General features: G+C 51.8%; 2 protein-coding genes across 4 annotated transcripts in view; both read left to right on the top strand.

Moving 5' to 3' along the window:
• Positions 1–8,109, top strand: part of LOC142820483 (butyrophilin subfamily 1 member A1-like) — a 646,031-nt gene extending 637,922 nt beyond the window's left edge. Inside the window, exons 2-5 of one of the 3 annotated variants that reach the window (XM_089771187.1) lie at positions 4,754–4,776; positions 5,496–5,608; positions 6,562–6,621; positions 7,523–8,109. In XM_089771187.1, coding sequence (XP_089627313.1) covers positions 6,564–6,621; positions 7,523–8,034 — 570 coding nt within the window. In that variant the 5' untranslated portion in view covers positions 4,754–4,776; positions 5,496–5,608; positions 6,562–6,563 and the 3' untranslated portion in view covers positions 8,035–8,109. The other 2 variants (XR_016347348.1, XM_089771186.1) reach the window with 2 other exon arrangements.
• The window catches only part of LOC142821620 (zinc finger protein RFP-like), a 244,336-nt gene continuing 222,516 nt past the window's right edge, over positions 1,040–22,859 (top strand). The window contains exon 1 of the mRNA XM_089771043.1: positions 1,040–1,511. Coding sequence (XP_089627169.1) covers positions 1,095–1,511 — 417 coding nt within the window. The 5' untranslated portion in view covers positions 1,040–1,094. The remainder of the gene's footprint in view (positions 1,512–22,859) is intronic.

Genomic DNA, 22,859 nt, shown 5'->3' with positions numbered 1-22,859 from the left:
GTCTCTTACAATCGTCCCTATGGGCCCCCCACAACCCTCCGAACCTCCCACTTCATCCCACGGGGCTTTGACAGACACCCCAGTATCCTACAAATCCCAGCACTGAAGTGTCCTGGGCTCTCACTTGGGGATCCCTGTTCTGTTCATTCCCTCTGGGGCACCCGCATTGCCCACTGCCGGCAGACAGGACACTGGGCTGGAGGGGCCTTTGTCTGACCCAGCCTGGCAGCTCCTGTGTGCATGAGACCCGTAAAGTCATTAATATCAGCAGGGTTATTGACACTGACGCTCCTTTAGAAGGAGCCAGAGCAGCCTTAGCGCACGTCAGAATCAGGCCCTTGAAACATGGATTTCAGCTGGAATAAGCGTTTGGCCTGAGAATTGGGTGTCACTGGGCTTGAAGGGAGCAGACCTTTGTTCTTAGATGCCAGGGAACCTCGATTTCACTGTCCACTCACAAACTGAGGGACAAATCTTTCCATTCATAGGAACTGAAAGTTACACACAGGCCCAGAAAGAACAGAGGCTGCCTGAGAACTTCTTAGAGTTCAAGGACTTGACTTAGTCTGTTTTGGGAGTCACATTGACAATTTGTGGTTTACTCTTTGAATCTCAGTGTCTGTCACTGAATAGTTACTGTCTGAGCCAAATATTGCCTGCCCCTCCCCCTAACTTTTCCCACTGCTGTGAAAATTGAACATGGTAAAACTGCAACTGGGAGCATGTAAGTAGATACACACAAATACTCAACTATTACTTTGTGTGTCCACATCACACAATGAATTCTGCACAAGCCTCACTCTCGCTCCTTACACACACAGTTCTGGGAGCTGATCAGCCCAGCCCGGTGGACTCTGGGAAACGTGATGCCCCAGGGACCCTCCACATCATCCCAGGAGTGGGTGCCAGGGCCAGAGCCCTAGTGGGACACTGCTCACCAAAGCCTCCAGGGCTGTGTTATCCTCACTGGCTCCTTCCAATCCAGCAAACAACCTGAGTCAGCTCCAGGGAGGGGCACAGCCAGTTGCTGGAGGCGGGGCAAAGGCTGAGCTCAGGAAATTGAAACTAACCCTGTTCCCCAGCCCAGAGGAGCCATGGCTGCAGCGAGCCCTGTAAAAAGCCTGCAGGAGGAAGCGACGTGTCCCCTCTGCCTGGAGTATTTCACAGACCCGGTGGTCACAGCCTGTGGGCACAATTTCTGCCGTGCCTGCCTCAGCCGGTGCTGGGAGGGACCCAACCCAGCTGCCTCCTGCCCGCAGTGCAGGGACCCGGTGCAGCAGGGCCCCCTCCGGCCCAACAGGCCACTGGCAAACATGGTAGAACTAGTCAAGCAGCTGAGTTTGCAGGTAGTGAAGGGGGCAGGCGGGGGCGGGGTGTGTGAGGAGCATCAGGAGGCGCTGAAGCTGTTCTGCGAGGAGGATCAAGCCCCCATCTGCGTGGTGTGCGACAGGTCCCGGGCTCACCGCGAGCACACGGTGCTGCCCATAGCTGAGGCTGCCCAGGAGTACAAGGTAGGGAACTGCTGCCCTGTCTGCTGGGAATTACTCTGGGTTTTACTCACTGGCTAATTTCCCTGACTGTTCCCAGGAGAGGCTGTGACAAAAGAAATGCTCTGGCCAGGGGCAACTGAGGCAACAGAGCAAGTCATTAGAGACACCGGCTGAGAGAAACTTCTCTAAGATGCTCAGCGGAATCGTTTTAGACCCAGCCCCCCCTCCCCCGCAGAGGAAATGAGGGGCCGTTACCCAATGGGAGGGATATGGGTCAGCAGCAGGCTGGCTATGGGAATGTGCTGCCTTCAGACTGGAGAAGGGAGGTTACAAGTGGCTGTTACTACAGATTTGAGGACTAGAATTTATGGTTATTACTTGTTTGCATCAGTCGCCCTGACAGACCCCACGTGAGATCCGGGCTCTGCACAAAACCCAGCCAGGGACAATCCCTGCCCTGAGCAGTTTACAGTCTAGGTCAGTGTCTCCCAATTTTATTTGGCCACGGAACCCTTTTAAACTCAGAACCCCTCCAGCTGAGCCTAGCGTACCCAGGGAGAAAAAAACCACAATCCCCCTTCTCCCCCCAAGAAGACAATCTAGTCTCTGGTATATGGAGCTGAAAAAGTAGACCACAAATAAGTAAGGATAGTAATAATGAATAAATGTTAAATAAGGTCATGAGATCAACATTCAGTTTAATTGGACATATTTAAAAACAAAAATCACATTTAATGTGTACAAAAAATAAAGCTAAAAAACTAATATGAATTATATTGGCAGTTTTCAATGTGAAGAGTGGTTTTTCTTTTTTTCTTGGCAAATTATTTTTATATTTGATTTTATTCTAAAAAGTTGAATTTGCATATCTGGAGCTGCATTCAGTCGATTTCTGTATTTTGTTTTTGTTGCTGCATAATTCGAGAACCCAGTTTCACACAGGTATGTGCTTGTGAAGGGTAAAAATTGATGAAGTCCATGTCTTGATAAAGCTGAATATTCTTGACAAAAGCCGCCCCAAAATGTAATCAGAGAAATGTCTTTACATTTTTGTATTAATTAGGAATCTGAAGTGATTTTGATTAGGTTTTCATAATCTTTCATAGAACAACTGACTGGCTTTCCTGTTATACTTAATGGATTTCAAATCCAGTTATTGTTGTCATTTATGGTTGGAAAATACTTCATAATGTTTGTGTATAAATCACAAAGATGATCTGCAATGTCCTGGCCAGTAGGAAGAGTACAGGAGAATGCTTGCGGCGGAGTGTCTGGCCAGGAGGGAGGGTACAGAAGGGGTCTTGAGGAAGGATGTCTGGCCAGGAGGGGGTCTTGGGGCAGGGTGTCTGGCCAGGAGGGAGGATACAGGAGGGTCTTGTGGCAGGATGTCTGGCCAGAAGGGAGGGTACAAGAGGGGACTTGTGGCAGGTTATCTGGCCAGGAGGGAGGGTACAGGAGGGTCTTGTGGCAGGATGTCTGGCCAGAAGGGAGGGTACAAGAGGGGACTTGTGGCAGGTTGTCTGGCAAGGAGGGAGGGTACAAGAGGGAGCTTGGGGTCAGGGTGTCAGAGCAAGCTGGGAATGTGGACTCTTGGTGAGGGAAGGGTAGTGAGGGGGATATGGGTGCAGGGTCTGGGCATGAGGGGGAACGCATACCTGGCTTGGCACCCTGCTACAGCAGGGAAAGTCTCCAGGCAGCATGCTCTTGTTCCTTGGGGGGGGGGGGGGAAGAGCTCAGTTCCCCCCTCTCCTGCCCGTGCAGCAGAGAACCCAGTGCAGCTGCAGCACCATCAGGCTTCCTGCTGACAGGCGGGGAGGGTGTAGAAACCCCAACCTTCCCTGCCAGATCAAACTCTGCCACTTTCTCAGCAGGCTGGGGAGGGGCTCAGGGGAGAGAGAGCAGCAGCACATGGGGGGCAGTGAGCCCAAGCACACTCCAGGTGGGGGGGGAGGGCAGCAGAGCCCAAGCCAGATTCCACGCAGGTGGCAGTTTAAAAACGCTAAGGTCTAGGAGCAGCTCCTTGGCTCTGGCCACCCCTCCCCCTCCCAGCAGTAGCAGTCACTGTAAAAGCTGCCGCCTGCACACGAGGAGGAGGAGGCTGCAAGGCACTGGGACAGGGCAGTCCTATGGAGTGAGGAGGGGCTGCGTCATGCGCAGGGATGGGGCAGCCGCAGTGGGTGGTGGAGGGCCAAAGTCGCATGCCCCCAGAAGCCTGATTGGCAGGCAAAGCCCCAATGGGAGCTGCCTACGGGTTCTGTAGAGGGCAGGGGAGTAGATTTTTTTCACGGAACCCTGAGTTCCACTTCACGGAACCCCAGGGTTCTGTGGAGCACCATTTGGGAAACACTGGTCTAGGCAGACAAAATGTGGAGAGGGAAACTGAGGCACAAAGGCTCAGGAGTCACTCAGTGAGCCAGTGGCTGAGTTCAGCATAGAACTCCAGACCCAGTCCATGAGCTTAACCACTAGGCCATGTTGCTACCTCAGCAATGAAATGTGTGAGTTAGGAGGGAAAGATGCCTTGCTACGGGCCCAGGCCCAGCAGGGAGAGGAGGTTTCCCACTGGGATGCTGAACTCCTGGGCTGCTCCATGAGGGGTTAAACTCAGATGCTGCAGCCAGCGCTAGAGGAGGTCACTGGGCTGGACACTGTGTGGGATCTGGAACGCCTTGAGTCCACCCACAACAGGACTCCAGGCAGCGCAGGGATCAGACTGGAATGGAGCAGAACTACCCCCAGGCTGGAGCTGCCTGGTGCCGGTCTGACCTGTGCCAGTGGGTACCTGGGCACGGACCAGCCATCACGGTTCCGTTAGTCCCACCAGGCAGCCTGTGGGAATCTCCCAGAATGCACTGCTGCCGGGAGCTGTACCAGGGACTGGGGCTCAGATTTCCCATCTCAGCGAGCGGATCAGTGAGCTGGAGGTGACGTGTCAGAAGCCAGCGAGTGAATTCCTGCAGGTGAGACTGAGGGAGAAACATCCCAGCTCCTCACACAGGGAAGGGGGGCTCCTGAATAACAAGCCCTGGAGTCCAGTTGTCAGATCTGGGTGTAACTCGGCGGGTGCATTGCTGCCATGTGAGTGACTCTTGTGCTTTGTAGAGTTACAGGCACAGAGCTATTAAGAGATGGCAAAGCCCCATTTGCTCAGGGGATCCATGGCCAGGGCAGGGCCTCTCTTCCCAGGTTTGCGAAATACTTTCCCTGAGGTCCCCTGTGTGTGTCGAATGGGACTGAGATTCTTTTCTCTCTCTCCCCTCTAGGACGTGAGAAGCACCTTGAGCAGGTAGGTGTCTCTCGCTCCCCTCACACTGCACAGAGCAGGGGAAGAGCTTGGAGCTGATGTTGGCACCACATCTCCCCAGGGCTCTGCAGCCAGATGTGAGGGGAAGGTCACAGGCTGGGCACAAATCTCTGATCAGCGTCAGCCTGCGGCTCTCCCCTGGCCCAGCAGACTCTGGAATTCCCCATTCAGGGCACAGTCTGACCTCAAGTGTCTCCTGGAGCTGTCACCTCCCTGGGGACTGGCTGCCTCAGGGCTGTGGGGTGGGACATGGGCCTGTCACTGCTGGGCACTGGGCACATTCAGCCCAGGGCAGCAGGGACCCAGAGTCTGTCCCACCCGAGGGCTGTTTGGAGACCTGTGGGAATGGGCTGGGGAGGGGGGAGCTGGTGTCTCAGTCTAGTCCCTAGTGGGCAGATTCCTACAGCCCTTCCCCTGGGAACCTCCTGCCCATCAGTGCCTGGAGGCCAATGGGTGAGTTGGCCGTGGAGACTCAATTCCCCTTTCGTCCCCCAGCTGGTCTCCCCAGGCCAGAGCTGCAGACTGTTCATGGGACCTTTGAGGGGACATTGCAGGGCCAAGGGCTGCGCTGTCCCTGCTCTCGGGCTGGGAGAACTGGAGGGATTCGAACTCCAGGCCCAGCAGAGCAGCGACTCACTGGCCAGAGCTGGAGAACTGAGTCACTCGGTGCAGTGTCACCATGTAACGTTGTCTCTCCCCAGATGTGAGACGGGGCCGTTCCAGCCGCCAGAGATTTCTCCTGAACTGGACGAGCGAGTCAGGGGTTTCTCCCGGCAAACGATTGCGCTGTCGGAGACACTGAGTCAGTTCACAGGTACCGGGAAGGGACGGGGGAGGGGCGAGTGAGTGAAGTGTCTGAGGCCAAGGAAAGAGACCGATGCTGGTCATTTGGTTCCTTGTTAGATGAGGCTTCTGTTGAATTGTGAGGTGAGAATGGCGCCCACTTGTGTCCCAGACACTCGGGTTGAACCTTATTTGTTCCAAAAGCCACTTTGTAATAACAGCGACTGTTGGAGCACGAAATGGCCGACACATGGACAGAAACACGCCCAGCTCCGTGCTGCTCTCTGTGGAGACGCTGAGTACCCAGACCCCACGGCTCACAGGTACAGCCAGGAGTTCACAAACTCTGAACCTCCCGCTAGTGTCAAAGGACCCAAGTGGATGAAGTTACTTGGAGGCCAAAATCTTGGCAGGATTTGGGCTTAGGCTGTGACAAATATCAGGAAGTGAATGAGCCAAACCCTATGGAGTCTGAAGGGCAGGAGGGATGTTGATGAGAAAGCGAATCTCTTCACACATTGTCCTGGGCTGGCTGCGAGGCTGCAGGGACGTTGGTTCCTTTGCTGGGAGAGGCCTGAGTGAAGGATGAAGTAGGAGGCTTCAGACCCTTTTATATTAAATACCTGAGGGTGCATCTACACAACTTACATTAATTGAGTAGCTGAAGTTGATGTAGCTTAACTTGGCTGTTGCCAGCAGACAGAGAAGGGAAGAGCATTCTCCGTCCGACTTCCCTTACTCCTCATGAATTGAGGGCTATGAGCACTGACACGAGCACCCCTCAGTGCGATTAGCTGTCTTCACTCAACTGCTAATTCAAGCCCTGGGAGATCAACAGGCGCAGCCTCCATCTTCTCTGCAGTGTAGACGTACCCAACTGTGTCTCTGCTGTAATGAAAACCCAGGTCTGTGTGTTAGGATTGGGGATGTCCTGGGCAATACGGACTCCTGAAGTCTCCCCTCTCTTCTCCCTTCCCTCACCAGACATGCTGCCCTCGGCACTGGAGGGAGTAGGAGGAAAGTCCCTGGGAGCTTTCAGACAGGGTGAGGTTTCGAGTGGAGACTGAAAACACCTTCCTGAGCTTGTAGCTCAAGTCACCCACCAAACCCCCAGCGACCACGACAGGCAGAGCCCCAAACCTGCCCACTGAGTGGTGAGGCGCCCCAGGGGACTGAATCAGAAGGACGAGGAGCCATGTCCTGCCCCCTTTAAGAAATGGGATGGTCGGACCCCTCCCCCCCCACTTCTCACTATGGGCACAGTTTGCAGGCAGGGGCTTTGCAGGCAGGGGCTGCGCTTTGTGTCGGGGCAGCTGATCAGCACAGCCCCTCCTTGGGCACCAGCCTCTGCCCTGTGCTGGCCCCTCCCAGTGACCCCACCCCAGATCCCCTTCCCCAGAGCCCTGCCCCTGGCCAGGCCAGAAGCCAGAGCTGGGCTCCCCCCATTGAGCCCGGCTGCCCTGAGGAGCCCTGGACCCTCCACTGCCCTGGGGGTGACTAATGCCCAGGCCCTGCTCTCTGGGGTGAGGCGGCTCTTCCCCCGCGCTGCCCCCTCCCCTCTGTGCCCTGGGCGGGGGGGTGGAGGCTGCAGCAGGGGAGGGAGTTTCCCTCTGGGGGTTAAAGCTGGAACCTGCCTCCTCTGTCCCCTCCCCCCCCACTGAACCCTCCTGCTCTGGGCCTGGCCCTGGGGGTGGAGCAGCCCGAGCTGGGGGGCAGGAGTCTGCAGCCTCTGCACACAAATGAGAAGCTGATGAAGCGGGTCCCATTGCCCAGGCTGAGGCACTGCAGTGACAGCTCGGCTCAGTCTCAGGGCCCAGGGCAGAGGCAGCTCCCTGGGGCCCAGGCCTGTCCCAGCCACAACAGGGCTGCTGGGGAGGGTGAGAAATGGCCCCAGCCGCCCCCAGAGCTGAGCTCTGCCCCTCACGCCCTGATTCTCTCTCCCCAGCGACTGTGACTCTGGATCCAGACACGGCGAATCCCAACCTTGTCCTGTCTGAGGATGGGAAACGTGTGAGATGGGAACTTCCACGGCAGCAACTGCCCCACAACCCAGAGAGATTTGACACTTGGCCCTGTGTCCTGGGCCATGAGGGGTTCACCTCGGGGAGACATTGCTGGGAGATGGAGGTGGGGGATGGGCTATGCTGGGCTGTGGGTGTGGCCAGAGAGTCTGTGAGCAGGAAGGGACGGATCAGCCTTAGCCCTGAGGGGGGGATCTGGGCTGTGCAATGGTTGGGGGTTCAGTTCTGGGCTCTCACCTCCCCTGTGACCCCCCTGCTACTGAGCCCCCCCCGCAGGATCCGGGTTTGTCTGGACTGTGACCGGGGGCAGGTGACATTTATCGATGCTGGTGCCGAGGCCCCGATCTTCACTTTCCCGCCGGGCTCCCTCCCTGAGGAGAGAATCCGACCCTGGCTCTGGGTGGGGTGGAAATGCCAGCTCAGATTGTGTCCCTGAAATTAGCCTCTCTGGCCTCACACAGCCCAGTCTCTGTGACCTCACAGGACTCCCCATTACCCAACCCCTGGCCCCTCATCTCTACGATGCCTGAAAGTTCCTCCCCCTCCCTCCCTGCAGCCCCAGAGATAGGAGGGGTAAGGAGAAGGCTCCTTTGGGCTGCTACAGGGGCAGAGGTGGGGGCTGGGCACAGGCAGAATTAACAACTGGGCTGGGGACAGGCAGAGGTGGGGGTGGCAGGACACAGAATTAACCAATCAGGGTTTGGGGGATGGGGGAAGCTGGAAGCTGCGCAGCAGCAGGGAGCGATTTGTACCAGTCTGTGTCCTGAGATCTCACTGGGGTTTCCAGCCAGAGCTCCAGCCACAGGAGCCAAAGTCGCCTTCCCCTGTGACCGTGGGGCAGCCGGCAGCACTTGTAACCTGTGTCCCCCTAAGATTTTCCCTCCCTGAGCAGAGTGAGTTTGATCTCGTGCACCAACACTCAGGTCATGGGCGCTTGTTGGGCGTGTGCCAGGAAGAATCATATTTAAACATAAGACTTCTTGCTTCTGTACAGCTAACTTTTGAATAAATGTTTTTCAATTCTATTGCCTATGAAAAATGACTTTCAGCCTGTCTCCCTGAGTCCATGTGGGTATTTCCCTTAATATGGGCGTTTTCATTCCTTTGAAGAATGCTGCTATTAGAGATCCTATATTGTGGCATGTTCCAAAACAAAACAAATCACATGTCACCACTGGATTCCTGTAGCAGGTGGGGCACAGCCACACTCCACCGCAGGGAAATCCTGACGGGCCCACTGTGCTGGTTGCCTGGTGTAGTCTGGTCGTCTTGCTGGAGCTTGGCAAGGTATTTACACGGCCCGAGGTCACCTCTTCAGAATGCTCTTTGCGGTACAGCTGGAGGGAAACTGTTTTTTGTTTGTTTCAACACAGTCGAAAAATGCCGAATTAGAAAAACAGCCTGTTCCTAGATGCCTGAGAATCAGCTGAGCCACGTCCCCCATCCACGAGGGGTTTTTACTCTCCTCAGATCAAACACGTCTCGTTCTGAGCCCAGACTGAATGGGGAATACACCGACAATGGGCCCTGGGAGTGGGCAGCCCCTTTTCCTCCCACGTCTCTCACGAGAACACTCCAGTGGCTACGGCTGTGTGAGAAGATCTATAATAAGCAATGACATGCATCTATAACATGCATCTGACGAAGTGGGTCTTTGCCCACGAAAGCTTATGCTCCTACACTTCAGTTAGTCTATAAGGTGCCACAGGACTCCTCGTCGAATAAGCAATGATGTTGAGCAGCAAAACCAAACCAATAATGTGTACTTTGGAGAAAAAAAACACCAAGCCAGTAAAACACACACAGATGAGAGCCCTTGTCCAGCCATGACTTGAAAGCGTGTTAGGCACGATAAGGTGCTGTCCATGCACTACAGCCTCAGCCCCGGCCCCAGGAGCAGCCGCCACATGGGCCAGGCCCCCACGCTCCCACCAAGCCCACTACCTCCAACTTACTTGCCAAGGGAGGGGGGGTGCGGCAGCGCAGCTCTGCTGAGGAGGCTGTCAGGATTCAAATTCTTTGCACGCCCCCCAGCGGGAACTGAGGTTGTGACTTGTCCCTGGGCTCAAGGGGAAACATTGTCATTGCCAGGCAAGGACACAATCTGGCTCTCTTGGTGGAGGGAGGGTTTTGAAAAGTCTGGCCCATGTTTCTGGAAACTCCTGAGACCATCCCGGCTTTTACCCTTCACTAGAAGCTCAGAAGCACCTGATGAAGCCGGGTCCATTCTCCACTGCCACAGGGGTCAGAACAGGGAGTCAGGGGTCCCCCCCTGCTCAGGGTCTGCTCAGAGAGGTCTGGGTCAAAGAGGTGGCCAGTGGAAGGGCCTGAACCCAACCAAACCCACTGACACAAACTCCAATTAACCTCCAGATTCATTCACCAGGGTCACAAGACCAACCCAAACAACCCCCTAAGAGGAGCCATCGTCCTCTGCTGTCATTTACCCCACAGCAAGCCTCTGTACTGCTTCTCCTGCCCCTCTAGGGGCTTCTCCAGCAGGACACATGGAGCCGGCAGGAATTCTCTGCTGGTAGCCAAGGGCATGTCTGGGATACCCCCTTCCCTGAGCCCCCAGGAGTTTGATGGAAGCCCAGGGAGCCCCAGGAGAGTCAGAGAAGGGAGCGGCTCCTTGTCCTGGGAGAGGTTTTCTCTTTCTCCTTCATATCCACTTACTGTGCAAAACCGTCGCAGGGAGCAGTACAGGAACCAGGAGCTCAGAGCTTGTGTGCGCAGCGCTGGGAGAAAAACAAGAGGTTCCGTGTGACAAGGTGGGATGGAAAAACGGTGATTTGAAAAGGGAAAAGTGATGTTTGTGTGGCTGGGTCACAGATCCCCAGGGATTATTTTCGGATTTAAAAAAAATGAAAGAAAAACCAGTTTGCAATGCAAAGGAAGCTCTTCTTGCTTCTGTACCTTGCTACAAACTAGACCAGGGTCAGCAACCTGTCCAAGATGGAGTGCAGAGATTTGACTTATTCAACTGTATGGACGGGTCCAAGTGCCTGTGATGCTTTTAAAGTCCTACTTACAGCAGCGTAGTTAATAAATAAATAAAGATGCAGATCTTACCTTTCAGTATGAGCCTCGGCCTTGCTGAGTTCTCCAGTCTCGGGCTCGTGGTTTGATACTTTAAGCAGCACACAAGCCTCTGAGTGTTCAGTCGTTAATTGGCTCTGTGATGGACATATGTGAAAATGTCTGTTCACAGAGGTGTGTAGATCCAAAGGCTTAGAGCTGTGAAAATGCCACCTTCTTCAAACAGTCACATTTCACAGGCAGGGCATTCCAACAGCCGTGATAGTGATCCCATGATCTGTCTCGGTAGTCTCAAGTGTGCACCACAGATCCATAAACTTCAAGACCCTTAAGTCTAAGCATTGCAATTCAATGAGCTGCATTTCGAAATCCTCAGCACCCATCCACTAAAGCACTGTTGAATCCATGTTGCTGGCCACAAAGTTGTCTGGTTTGATTAGAAAGGAAAACATTGGGCCAAACGTTAGAAAACTTGAAATCTGACCGAAAATTCAGAGGCGAGTTCTTGCGTGTTCATTCTAATCTCAGCAACGCTGACAGGGCGATGTTTCAATAGTTCTTTCAGATGTTGGAAATAGCAGCAACTCGAGGTGCCAATGTCCCAAGAAAAAATGGCAAGTTTTGCAACAAACGCCTTCCCAGTTTCAAAAAGACTCAGAACTGCCTGGCCTGTGCCCTGCAGACCGAGGTTGAGTTTGTTTAGATGTGCGGTGATGTCAGCTAGAAACATCAGTCGCACGAGCCATTTGTCATCATCCAGTTTGGGGTAGTTTTGTCCTTTCTCTGGCAAAAAGTTCTTGATTGCATTGAGAAAGTCCATAAAGCGAGTCCAAACCTTCCCACGGCATAATCCACGAACACCGCTGGGACGCGGAATGTCCTTTCACGCACTCTCCGTCCCCTCAAGCAGGGCTTGGAACTGCCAATGCATCAAGGCAGATCGAGCAACAAGAAAATTCAGGGTCTTCACTGCTGCAGCTGTACCACTGTTAAGCTCAGAGTCAGAAATCTTGGCACAAATACAATTATTCTTGGTGAATACTATAATGAACATTTACCATCGGGTGGCCAGTGGGCTCCTCAATGACACTTAGAAATCCCTTCCCTTTTCCCGCCATAGCAGGGCACCGTCTGGTGTCACAGAAAATATTTTTGTGATGTCAGTTCCTCTTTCCTCAAAATGAATAGCAAACATCTTCCCTGTATCGTCCTCTGTCGCGGTGCCATGCATGGGTTGTAGGCAGCACAGCTCTTCTTGAACTTTGTCTGAGGCCCAGTATCTTGCAAGAACTGCTAGCTGTGGTACGTCGTTTTTGTCCACATGCTCCTCAAGCACGACACTGATACCACTGCATCTTTTAATGCTACTGCCTGCTGTTTGTTAGTGTTTCCTGCCGTTTCGCCTTTGCGCCTCACCACAGCCTGGCAGACAAAGGCAAGTCTTTTATTCTGGAGGTGATTGTGTCTCTGTTGGGCAAGCCATTGAACAAAGCATCCAAACCACTGAGCAAAGCCTGTTTTATATAATCTCCCTCTGTAAATGGCTCTCCATGTTTTACAACACAAAGTGTGAGTCTGTAACTTCTCTCCCTGGCTTGATTTTTACTGACAGAGAAGTTAGTGAAGATGCTGCTTTGCTTTTCATATCTCGCGATGGCCTGTTCCATTGACTCAGCCTTGTCTGCCTCATCCTTGACGTGTTTCTCATGCTCGGTCTGAAAACGCGTAGGACACATGACGTGCGGCAAGCAGCGCTCTCACAACACAGAGCACAAACAGCACGGTCTGTATGTCGAACAAACCCGTATTCATCAGTCCAAGAAGGCTGAAATGAGTGAACAACTCACTTTGCTTTCTTAGGAACCACTATAAGTTGCTGAGAAATGATTCTTCCTGCTGTCAGGATCTCTTTGGATGGCTTCGCTTCTTCCCTCCCTCCGGCTTCAGCGGCCTCAGAGTAACACGAGGCTAGTGCACGTGGGAAAAGCAGGAGACAGTCAAAGATCAATAGTTTTTTCCAGTCAGTACTATGCGGCTACGTCTACATTGGCCTCTTCTCCGGAAGAGGCATGTTAATTTCCAACTTCAGAATAGGGAAGTCCATGGGGGATTTAAATATCCCCCGCGGGATTTAAATAAACATGGCCGCCGCTTTTTTTCCGGCTTGGGGAAAAGCCGGAAAAAAGTGTCTAGACTGGCACGATCCTCCCAAATAAAGCCCTTTTCCGGAAGATCTCTTATTCCTACTTCGAAGTAGGAAAGCCTACTTCGAAGTAGGAATAAGAGATCCTCCGGAAAAGGGCTTTATTCCGGAGGATCGTGCCAGTCTAGACGCTTTTTTCCGGCTTTTCCCCAAGCCGGAAAAAAAGCGGCGGCCATGTTTATTTAAATCCCGTGGGGGATATTTAAATCCCCCGTGGATTTCCCTATTCTGAAATTGGAAATTAACATGCCTCTTCCGGAGAAGGGGCCAATGTAGACGTAGCCTGCATGTGCAAAGACAGATAGTTTTTTTCAGGATATGCAACACATATCCATTCTCTGGCTTTAACCCCCGATGGGGCAGCAACTTGCCCACCCTTGGCTGCAACATCCCTCCCCTCTGGTCACCAGGTTGCCTGCAGCTGCAACACACACACCCCCTTCAGTTCCCAACCTGCCCACAGTTTTGACACCACCCTCTGGTTCTCAACCAGCCCGTGGATTCAACTCCTGACGGGGTAACAACTCGCACTCCCGCAGCTGCAACACCCGCCCCCTCCAGGCCCCCGGCTGCCAGGGGAGGAGGGGCGGGGCTGAACACCTGCCTCACATGCCAAGAAAAATTGGCCACTTTTGGCACATGTGCCAGGGGTTGCCAACCCCTGAACTAGACACTTTCAAATTTTGTATCCTATTGGTGTCCTTGTGGCCCCATTTCACACGGAGCTTCCTAAAGCTCAGCAAGGGGTGAGAGGAGGAACCCAGCACTGCCCAGCCAGCTGAGGGTGAGAAAAACTAAGTGGTACCAAATTGTGATGGGGGGCAGCTCTTTGTGCCACCGCTCACCTGTGTCATCGTCTGGTTGGGAGCAGGAAATTGGGCTGGACTGGAAATACACAGAATTGGCTCCCTCTGGACCAGGTGATGGGAAGGGGGCGAGACAGAGAAAGGGCATCCATGAATGTCAGGGAGAGGCAGAGGTGGCAAAGAGGCAGCAGCATTTTCCACCATAACACTTCTGGAAAGCAGCAGCCCCAGGAGGCAGCTCGGTTTCCCTTTCTCCTCCCACTTTTCACTGCCTTGTCTGTTTGGTGGTAGGGTAGGGGGTGCAAGCACAGCTGCCTGTTGTGTGGAGCATTATAGCTTCTGGTGGGCAGCCATGTTTCGTGTTTCTCTTCCCTTCTTCTAGACCTGTTTGGCCACCTTCAAGGAGTGGCCTATACAATGAAAGCTGCCCTGGAAATCAGGGAGCAGCTAAAGTGACTCTGGTGGGCTGTGAACCCACCACCTTTGATTGGCTCATCTGCCTCACCCTGAGCACCACAGCTTAGAAGTGCAACAAGCTTCCATTACACCGCAGAGCCCCATGTGCTGCCCCGTCTGACATTCCTGCTCCCTGCTTTGCAGCACAGCAGCTGCAGGTAGAGAAGAAAGGGAAGAAGCTGAGAACTGAGCCCAGCCTAGCTGCCTGGGTGGCAGGTGGGGACAGAACTGAAGAGAAGAAAATCCTCTTTCTCTCTCCTAGGCTCTGTCTGCAGGCAAAGCGCCTTGGAGATACTGGAGTGCTCCACAGTAGCGACCCTGCGCCCTCACTATCCTGACATCCCCTAAAACCTCACTCCATGAGGAATGATTGGAGCAGCGAGGTCTGTCAACACCCAGCACTGTGTGGAGTGAATTGTTTGTAGGCTGAGTAGGGAATCACCCAGCTTGGGGCTTGAACCCGTGACCCTGAGAGTAAGAGTCTCATGCTCCACCCACTGAGCTGGCCAGGCTGGGTGTGAGATGACGCAGCAGCGCGGCGAGTAACGGCCCCAACGGCTCCCCCAGAACTCGCCCCGGGCAGGGCGCGGCGCATGCGCAGTGGCGGCCGCCTCTCTACCCGCGCGCGGAGTCAGACGCTGCTGCGGGCTCCGCCCGGGGACCAATCCCAGCGGGGCCTGGGCAGGGCCTGGGAGCGACGGGCGGGGGAAGACGCATTGAAAACCCGGCCGGGGCGCTGAGGAAGGGGGTGGGCGGGGTCAGACCGCGCGTGCGCAGCGCATCCGTGACTCCGCTCCCGGATCAGCGCCGGGGCTTCGCTCAGACCCGGAGCTGCCTGGCCGCGCCCCCGCCCCGCGGGTTTGGAGCAGCTGTTGGGGGCGGGGCAGGGCACCGCGTGTCACAATACGGGGGCGGGTCCCCACGTGCCGGGGAGGAGGCGGAGCCAGAGCGGCTGCTGGGGGCGGGGCTCGTGCTGCTGCGCGTTCAGCCCGACGGGGCCTTTCCCTGCGCTGGGGGGGGATCTTGTGTCCGCCCCGCCCCCCTCTCCTGTTGCGTCAGCGGCCCCGCCCCCAGGAAGTTTCTGCCCTTAGTAAGGGGGGGCGAAGTGCGGGCTCTGGGGCCGGGGGATCAAACCCCCCCCCCCCCAGCAGGGAGCAGCTGCCCTTGGGGGGGGGGGGGCAGGAACACTGGTCGGACAGAAAAGGGCAAACTGGGGAGGGGGGGTTAGTCGGATCAAAACGCAGTGAATCCCTGGGCAGCCGGTGCACACACAATCCCCCCCCCCATGCCTGGCCCAGCCTCTGACCCAGGCAGCAGGGCGCCCGGGGGGAGGGACATAGTCACAGAGAGGGGGGGGGGGAATGGAGCCAGTGGAGGGAACAGCAGCTGGGAGGGGCAGAGTGGGGCTGAGTCTCAGTGGGGGGGGGTGACTCTACCCTCTATCCCAGTGACCCAGTTGTGCCTTGTCGGCACAGAACAGCCACCTACCCATCCAGGCCTTGGCTGTGTCTGAGCAATGGGGGCAGCCACCCCCTGGGACCACAGGGCCTGAGCTTGTGGGGCCTGAGGAGAGGGGAACACGAGGGGCTGGAGCAGGCGTCTGTGACCACTCTGGGTGCTGCCCAAGGAAATGGGGCAACAAAGCAGAGAGCAGCCCCCTGGGGGGGGAGGGTAGCATCTCTTATCACCCCCATTCTCCACCCCACAGTAAAAAGCCTGTTGGAGGTGGCCAGCCCTGCCTTAGCAGCTGGGGGACACTGGTCCCCAAATGGGTCCTGGCTCTGATGATCATTAATGATGGGGTGAGTCATGTGCCTCAGCAGCACATTGCTTTTACTGGGTGCAAAGGGGAACAGAATTTGATTGTGAAACATGAATAAATGGGGGGGTTAATCCGTCTGCCCCTTCAGCTCCCCAACAAGGACAATGACTCAGGGCAGCAGCTTCCCTCCAGAAAGCAGATGATGCTGCAATTAAAACCTGTGATGAAAACCCCCAAACCTGAGCGGATTTTCGCTCAGTAACTGTCAATGTCCATGGGACCAGCCTGTTGACACTGAACAAAACCCCACTGCATCCGCAGGACAGTGAACACACCCAAACAAAGCAGAAGCAAACGATTTGCATAGATACCCGAGGGTCCCTCCCCAGTCCCAGCTTGCTGTACGGGACACTGTCCTTCAGTTCCTGCCTATGCCTAAAAACGGGAGGAGTGTGTCATGAGCTTTTATGGCACAATTCACTGCCTCAGACGGCAAACATGGAGCAGTGGGTGGTGCCCACAAAAGCTCGTTTTTTTAAGCCTCTTTTAGTTACAGACTAACATGGCTCCCCTGAGACTTTTAACCAGGCAAGGTTCTGTGTGTCTGTAACTGCCTGGGAATTTTCATAGGTAGCTCGGTGCTTGTTTGGGGGCATGTCTGGGTCTCTGGTCTCTGACATCTGTGGGGTTTTTTCTTTCTTCATTTCCACCCAGCAAGTGTGATTGGCTCCCAGTTGAGCAACCTGCTTAGGAAAAAAAAAAAAAAGAACAGCTTGAACAGGCTGCACTGTTCCCTCTGCTCCGGAAACGAAACTAACCTGCAGGGAGGTGCCTGTGTTCGGAGGAGCCATGGCTGCCGGGGATCTGTCTGGGAGCTTCCAGGAAGAGGTGACATGTCCCCTCTGCCTGGACTATTTCACAGATCCGGTATCTATTGAGTGTTGGCACAACTTCTGCCGGGCCTGCCTCAGCCGGTGCTGGGGGGAGTCGGAGCCCAAGTTCTCCTGCCCCCAGTGCAGAGAGACCATCCCGCAGAGACACCTGCGGCCCAACTACCAGCTGGGCAACCTGGTGGAGCTGGTGAAATGCCTGCGGCTCCCGGCAGGGCCAGCGCCCGAGGCTCAGCCAGGGTGCGAGAGGCACCAGGAGGCCCTGAAGCTCTTCTGCCAGGAGGATCAAGCCTCCATTTGTGTGATCTGCAGAGAGTCCCAGGCTCACCGCGCCCACACGGCGGTGCCCATCGAGGAGGCTGCCCAGGAGTGCAAGGTAAGGACCAGACTTACAGGGGCAATTTCTCTGCAGTGACAGAGCCTACTGCGTGTGTCTGACCTGCCCTGGGTAGAGCCAAGGGCCTGTCTGGGAACAGGACCCAGCCACATGGAGCTGGGCCAGGCCCAGCAGCGCTGCGGAGCAGTTACCGGGGGCTGGAGACGGGGGAACTGCACCCCCAGCCTCACTGCTCTGTGGCACTGTTCTCGCTGGGCACGAGCCAATGGCTCCAAGCAGCTCCCAGCGCCGCTGTCTGTGTTTGCAGGAACAAATCCTGAGCCGCCTGCAGCGTCTGTGGGAGGAGAGAGACACGCTCCGGGGCCTGGAATCTGACTGGGCCAAGGAGAGCAAGAGGCTCCTGGTAGGTGCCTGGCTCTGCCCAGCCACTTTGCACGGGGGAGCAGTGACAGCAGCCGGGGGGGTTGTTGTACTTAAAAGAAGTACTCAGGATCTTTTTCAGAGGGATAAGGCAACGCGCCACATTTATTGATCACATAGAATAATCAGTACTTATTATATGCATATGATACATCACACACACACACACACTCTCTCTCTCTCTCTCTCTCTCTCTCTCTCTCCATCTTGTTGTTACCAAAAGTTGTTCCCTCTAATTGCACTGGGCAGGTGAATTAGATGGGGGAGGTGGTGGAGCCGGGCTTCTGCCGATCTGGATCGATGCTCCCATGTTGACAAGATGAAAACCCGGGGTCCCTCTGCAAGATGCTTCCTATTTATCCCTCTCATGCAGCCAATTAGTCATCAACTGGCCTTTCTTAATGCTGCTTCAAAGAGAGTTCTTCCAAGGGCAGGCACTTGCTGCTGGACTCCCAAGGGGTCTGTATGTCCAGTCGTCTTAATGAGCTCACTGCACAGGTATTGTCTTGGATCTGGCTCCCAGACCTTCTCCACCCTTGCAACTGCTGCTGGAGATGCTCACCTTTCATTCTCCCTTCACAGCTCATTCATGTCAACAGGGCAATCAAGGAAAGGGGAGGGCTCAAAAGACATTTTTTCTTACAAGATCTATATATCTTAATACAAAGTTATAGGAGAAATGTTCCAGAGATTCTATAAGAACACTTAACAGAGATATATCTAAAAGGACAAGATCTTAATACAAAATATAATATTACAGGGATTTATCCACATTGTCCCCCTTTTAACCCTCAAGAACAATTCTTGAGTGGGTCACACTTTATATAACTAATTAATGGCGATATACTGAGAAGCAATTTGAGTTTGTGGTTGCAATTCAACAAATATTCTCTTTATCCAACAACTCTTTTAATAAACAATATTTTGCAATAAGATGGAAGTCCAAGTGAGTGACCAACCCTTATGTGTAAAATGTAGTTACATCATATACATCGCTGCACAGGGAATTTAAAGAAATGCCTCCAGTATCTATGCCATAAACTCCCTGCTAACAATAGCATAATTGTCAGAGGGGGAAATACTGGCAGTGTACTGCCCCTTACAGTCAGGGATGGGGTTACAATGGCCTTAAACTTCCAATTGTATGCAACATCCAGGTGCATTCAGCTGGCCTTACAGGCTGAAAGTTGATTTAAACATTCCAATTAACACTGATTTTTTTTGACACGATGTTTTCACATATCTATCCTTTTTGTTTAGTAAATTAACCTTGTACTTTATGTTTATTCCTTCAAGTTTTTTATCAATAGATAAACCTTGTGCTCCATGCATAGTTTTTCTTTTAAATGAACCTTTACCACTTTTTCCAATTAGCAAGATTCAAATTCCTTAGCCTCTACCCTTTTATGATACTGGTTTTTGTAAATACACTCAAAATGCATAATGCTTATTAAACCTTTCCTGCCTAATGCAGTATAATTTTTTTTAACACAGTATACTAGCTAGGAAGACAGACAGACATTAGACAAACACAAAACAAAACAATCTTTGTTGCAACAATACATCCATGGTGTTGTAGGGGGTTCAGCTGGTACCAGCTTGTCCTGATTTTCTGAAAGACAAAAAAAAGAACATACTTCTACCCCTTTGGGGGTGGCACATTATTATTTACATACTTTCTCTTTTCAAATATGCTTTCATTCCTCTTTGCTTACAATTACTCCTAGGCTGTGTCTAGATTGCACCCATTTTCCGTAAAAGGGATGCAAATTAGACACAGCTCAATTGCAAATGAAGTGGGGATTTAAATCTTCCCCACTTCATTGGCATAAACATGGCTGCCGCTTTTTTCCGGCTCGGGGCTTTGCCGGCAAAAAGCGCCAGTCTAGACAGGGATCTTTTGGAAAATAAAGCCTTTTCCAAAAGATCCCTTATTCCTCTTAAAATCAGGAATAAAGGATCTTTCGGAAAAGGCTTTATTTTCTGAAAGATCCCTGTCTAGACTGGCGCTTTTTGCCGGAAAACCCCCGAGCCGGAAAAAAGCGGCAGCCATATTTATGCAAATGAAGTGGGGAAGATTTAAATCCCCGCTTCATTTGCAATTGCTCTGTGTCTAATTTGCATCCCTTTTATGGAAAAGGGATGCAATCTAGACACAGACCTATAGTTAAATATTTTTGTTTTGTAGGCAAAACAGGTTTCAATGGTTTCTACCCCTTCTTTTGGGTGAATTACTCCACTGTGTAATCATCAAATTCAGGAGGTGTACTTCAGTTTTCTTCTTCTACAGCAGACTAGGTTAGCAAGTTTCTGCTGGGTTAAGTTTATGCATAGAGAATAGCCAAGAAGCATTTTTACTGTAATTCTGGAGGATTTTCAGTGTGAGTTGTGTCTCCAATGACCATTTTTCTAAAAGCATTCCTTTAGACCACTTATCTTTTAGACCAGTTTGTTAATAGCATCTTTAAATCTTTGCTTATACAGACCTCCTTTTGAATCTGTTTTCATGTTTAACATTGTACAAACATAACTCCTTTTTCTTGCTTGTTTTTAGATCTTGAGATTTTTAGATTTTCAGTTTTAGGTTAGACTCCTTTTTCCCACCTTTCTTTCTGGAGGGCTTCAATTTGAACTTTCTAATCTCAGGTAGTTTGCTGATCAAACTTAGCTATTACCTGCAAAGCTTCTTTGTGCTGCCAGCTAGGGCATTTGCACCACAGAACACTTTCTGGCTTGCTTTTAGATTCAAAGCTGTCTGTAGCTTTGTCTTAAAAAGGGACACAATAACTTTTGCCAAAGATTTACAGTTTTGAGTTTTTACTTTTAAGTCCTGCTCTCTCACACAGCAACCTGAAAAGGAAAGTACAACCTGTTGTGGCTCCTGGAGCCTTCACAGGATTTTGATTTGTTTGCAGTTTTTACCCCTTCTGCCATATACATGGCATGTCACAGAAAAATGTGCAATCTTATTTTATAACATTACTTAGCCATATTACATTTTGCATAGGGTGTAATTCTTTCTTTTATGCTCACAGAGTTTTCCTGTACTTTCATTAAACAACTTGGACTGAAATGGTCTTACTGAAAATAAACCAAACCAATTTGTTTTAAGCCTATTAAACAGTTCACTAACCTACGAAACAAGATTACTGGACCTTGAAAACCTCACTTATTTACATTATATATCTATTTACACACAGATACACATACATTCTCTCTGAACCTTTTTTTACCCTATTTCTACATAGGTGTACAATGGTTACATTCCCTTTTATTCACTGGGGTAGTTAAATTCCAATAGAAACCCCCATAAAGTTCTTTTAGCAGTATCTGTAATCAAATGTATGGATTTGAGTCAAATTTGCCTGGATTATTTACAGACATTCTTTTGGAAAAGGGCCCATTTTTCCTTCAGAATGGCTGCAAAGAAACCACTTTTTTTTTTCCTATACCATTTTAGCATTTTCACAACTGCTCGATTCCTTCCATTCTCTGTAGAGTTACATTCTCTGTGGGTTTTCTTTTTCTTAAAACACTTTCTTATCTCTTAATGAAAACTGGCCTTGTTTCAGATATTACTCTTGTAAGTATTGTTTTAAGGATTTAGATTTCCAATACCTGTACTTACTGCTTTTTCTCAGTTCCACCACAAGGCCTTCAATCTATCTTTTACCTGCCTGCTGTCTGGGTCTGATCCTGTATTTCTTACGAAATGGAAAGTGGCTCCTTTCCACAAACTCAGGCTTTGTCCCATTACCAGTTTAGCAAGGAGGGTGGCCTTGTTCACTAAGCCCCATATCTCCTGGTCCTTTTTCTTAAGCATATTCCTGAAAAATCTGTGAGTTGCTTTAACTCTCAGTACCCTTCCTTAAGGGAATCGAACTGTGTCTGGGTACTGAGGGACATGCATTTCTACCTCTCCACTTCTGCAGCAGAGGCTTTTAAATTTTGCAGTTTCATATTTGCATTCTTATATTCAGTCAATTTGAGGAACACCTCATTACAGGTTTTCCATAGAAGCCAAACTGCAGCTGCTTCCTTTTCCATTGGAGTTGAGGGTTTATATATCCATAAGTAGTTAGCCAATTTGTCTTCTAGGTCTGAAATTGTATGGACATCAGCTAACACTTGACCAGACCAAGGGCTATGTCCAAATTTTTGAAAGATTTGTTCAAAAGATTTGTTCATCTTTTATAAATGTTAATGTTGCCAGCACAGAGTGCCCGAGGGAGGCAACAGCTGGGTTCGGTGCCCGGTGTGCGTGCTCCAATAAACACACCGGTGTGGAGAAGCAAAAAAAGTTTATCTGAACACTCAAATAGGTGCTAGGAGACTAGACATCTCAGATCAAGCACCCCAACGTAAGCAGTTTTTTCCTCCTTATATACCCAGGTTGTTTACTTGCAGGAAAATAGTGAACTGTAGCAAGATTCCCACACTCCTCCCCTCTACAGAGACACATCTGAATTCTTCTTCTATACCACTGATAGTAACTAGGCAACCTCAAGGTCTGTCTTGCTGTTCCCAGCTATTAGCGAGCCAGAGAAAAGTTATGCCAGGGGAGGGGAAGGGGGGGGGTGCTTTTAGGGTGCTTGGGCCTCGAGCGGGGGCGCTTCGTCGATTCTTTTGATCTTCCACTCCTCCGATTTACCTAGGATCATGCCCAGTGACCCCAACAGCTCCCTCCTTTGAGAATACTCAACAAACTTTTGTCTGAGTTTTCTCATATTCTGAGGACAAAAGCTGATTAAGTGCTAAGGAACTGGGGTCATTTATGAGAGGGGAACCGCTCTCCAAGGTAACCCTGCTGCATGGTGAGGGATTTGAGAACACACCCAGCAGTTGGAGAGATTAAATTCGCAGGCGAAGGCAACCTTTAGGGCTTCATATGTGTTAGTAGCCAAGTTTGCAGAGGCCCTTCTCCATCCTGCATGCGTGGAGGGCGACACGGGAGACAACAAGAGACTGGCACCTGTGGCCAAAAGTATTAGTAGGGCAAACTCTGCATTAGAACCCATGGTGAGTCTACTGGACAGGGCAGCTATGTTCCCAACAGAACCCCTAACCCCTCAGCGCTTTTTAAACAACAACTTAAGTCCCAGAGCGTCAGTGGATGATGCTCTGGCGGGCTGGACGGTTCACTGTTCTGCTGGCGGCGATGTGGGCACTACTTTCAGATGCGAGTGATGAATCCAGTTTTTGTGTCCCTCAACCTTTGCTGCCGTGTGGGAAACCAGCAGGACGGTGTGGGGTCCCTTCCACTTCTCCCGGAGAGGCTCGTCCTTCCAGGTACGAACGAGCACGGAGTCTCCTGGCTACAAGCAGTGGACAGGGGCATTCAGCGGAAG

The sequence above is a fragment of the Pelodiscus sinensis genome, chromosome 19, assembly GCF_052426305.1.
Source record: "Pelodiscus sinensis isolate ZL-2025 chromosome 19, ASM5242630v1, whole genome shotgun sequence".
Taxonomy (NCBI): Eukaryota; Metazoa; Chordata; order Testudines; family Trionychidae; genus Pelodiscus; species Pelodiscus sinensis.
This window is presented reverse-complemented; position numbering and strand designations above follow the sequence as displayed.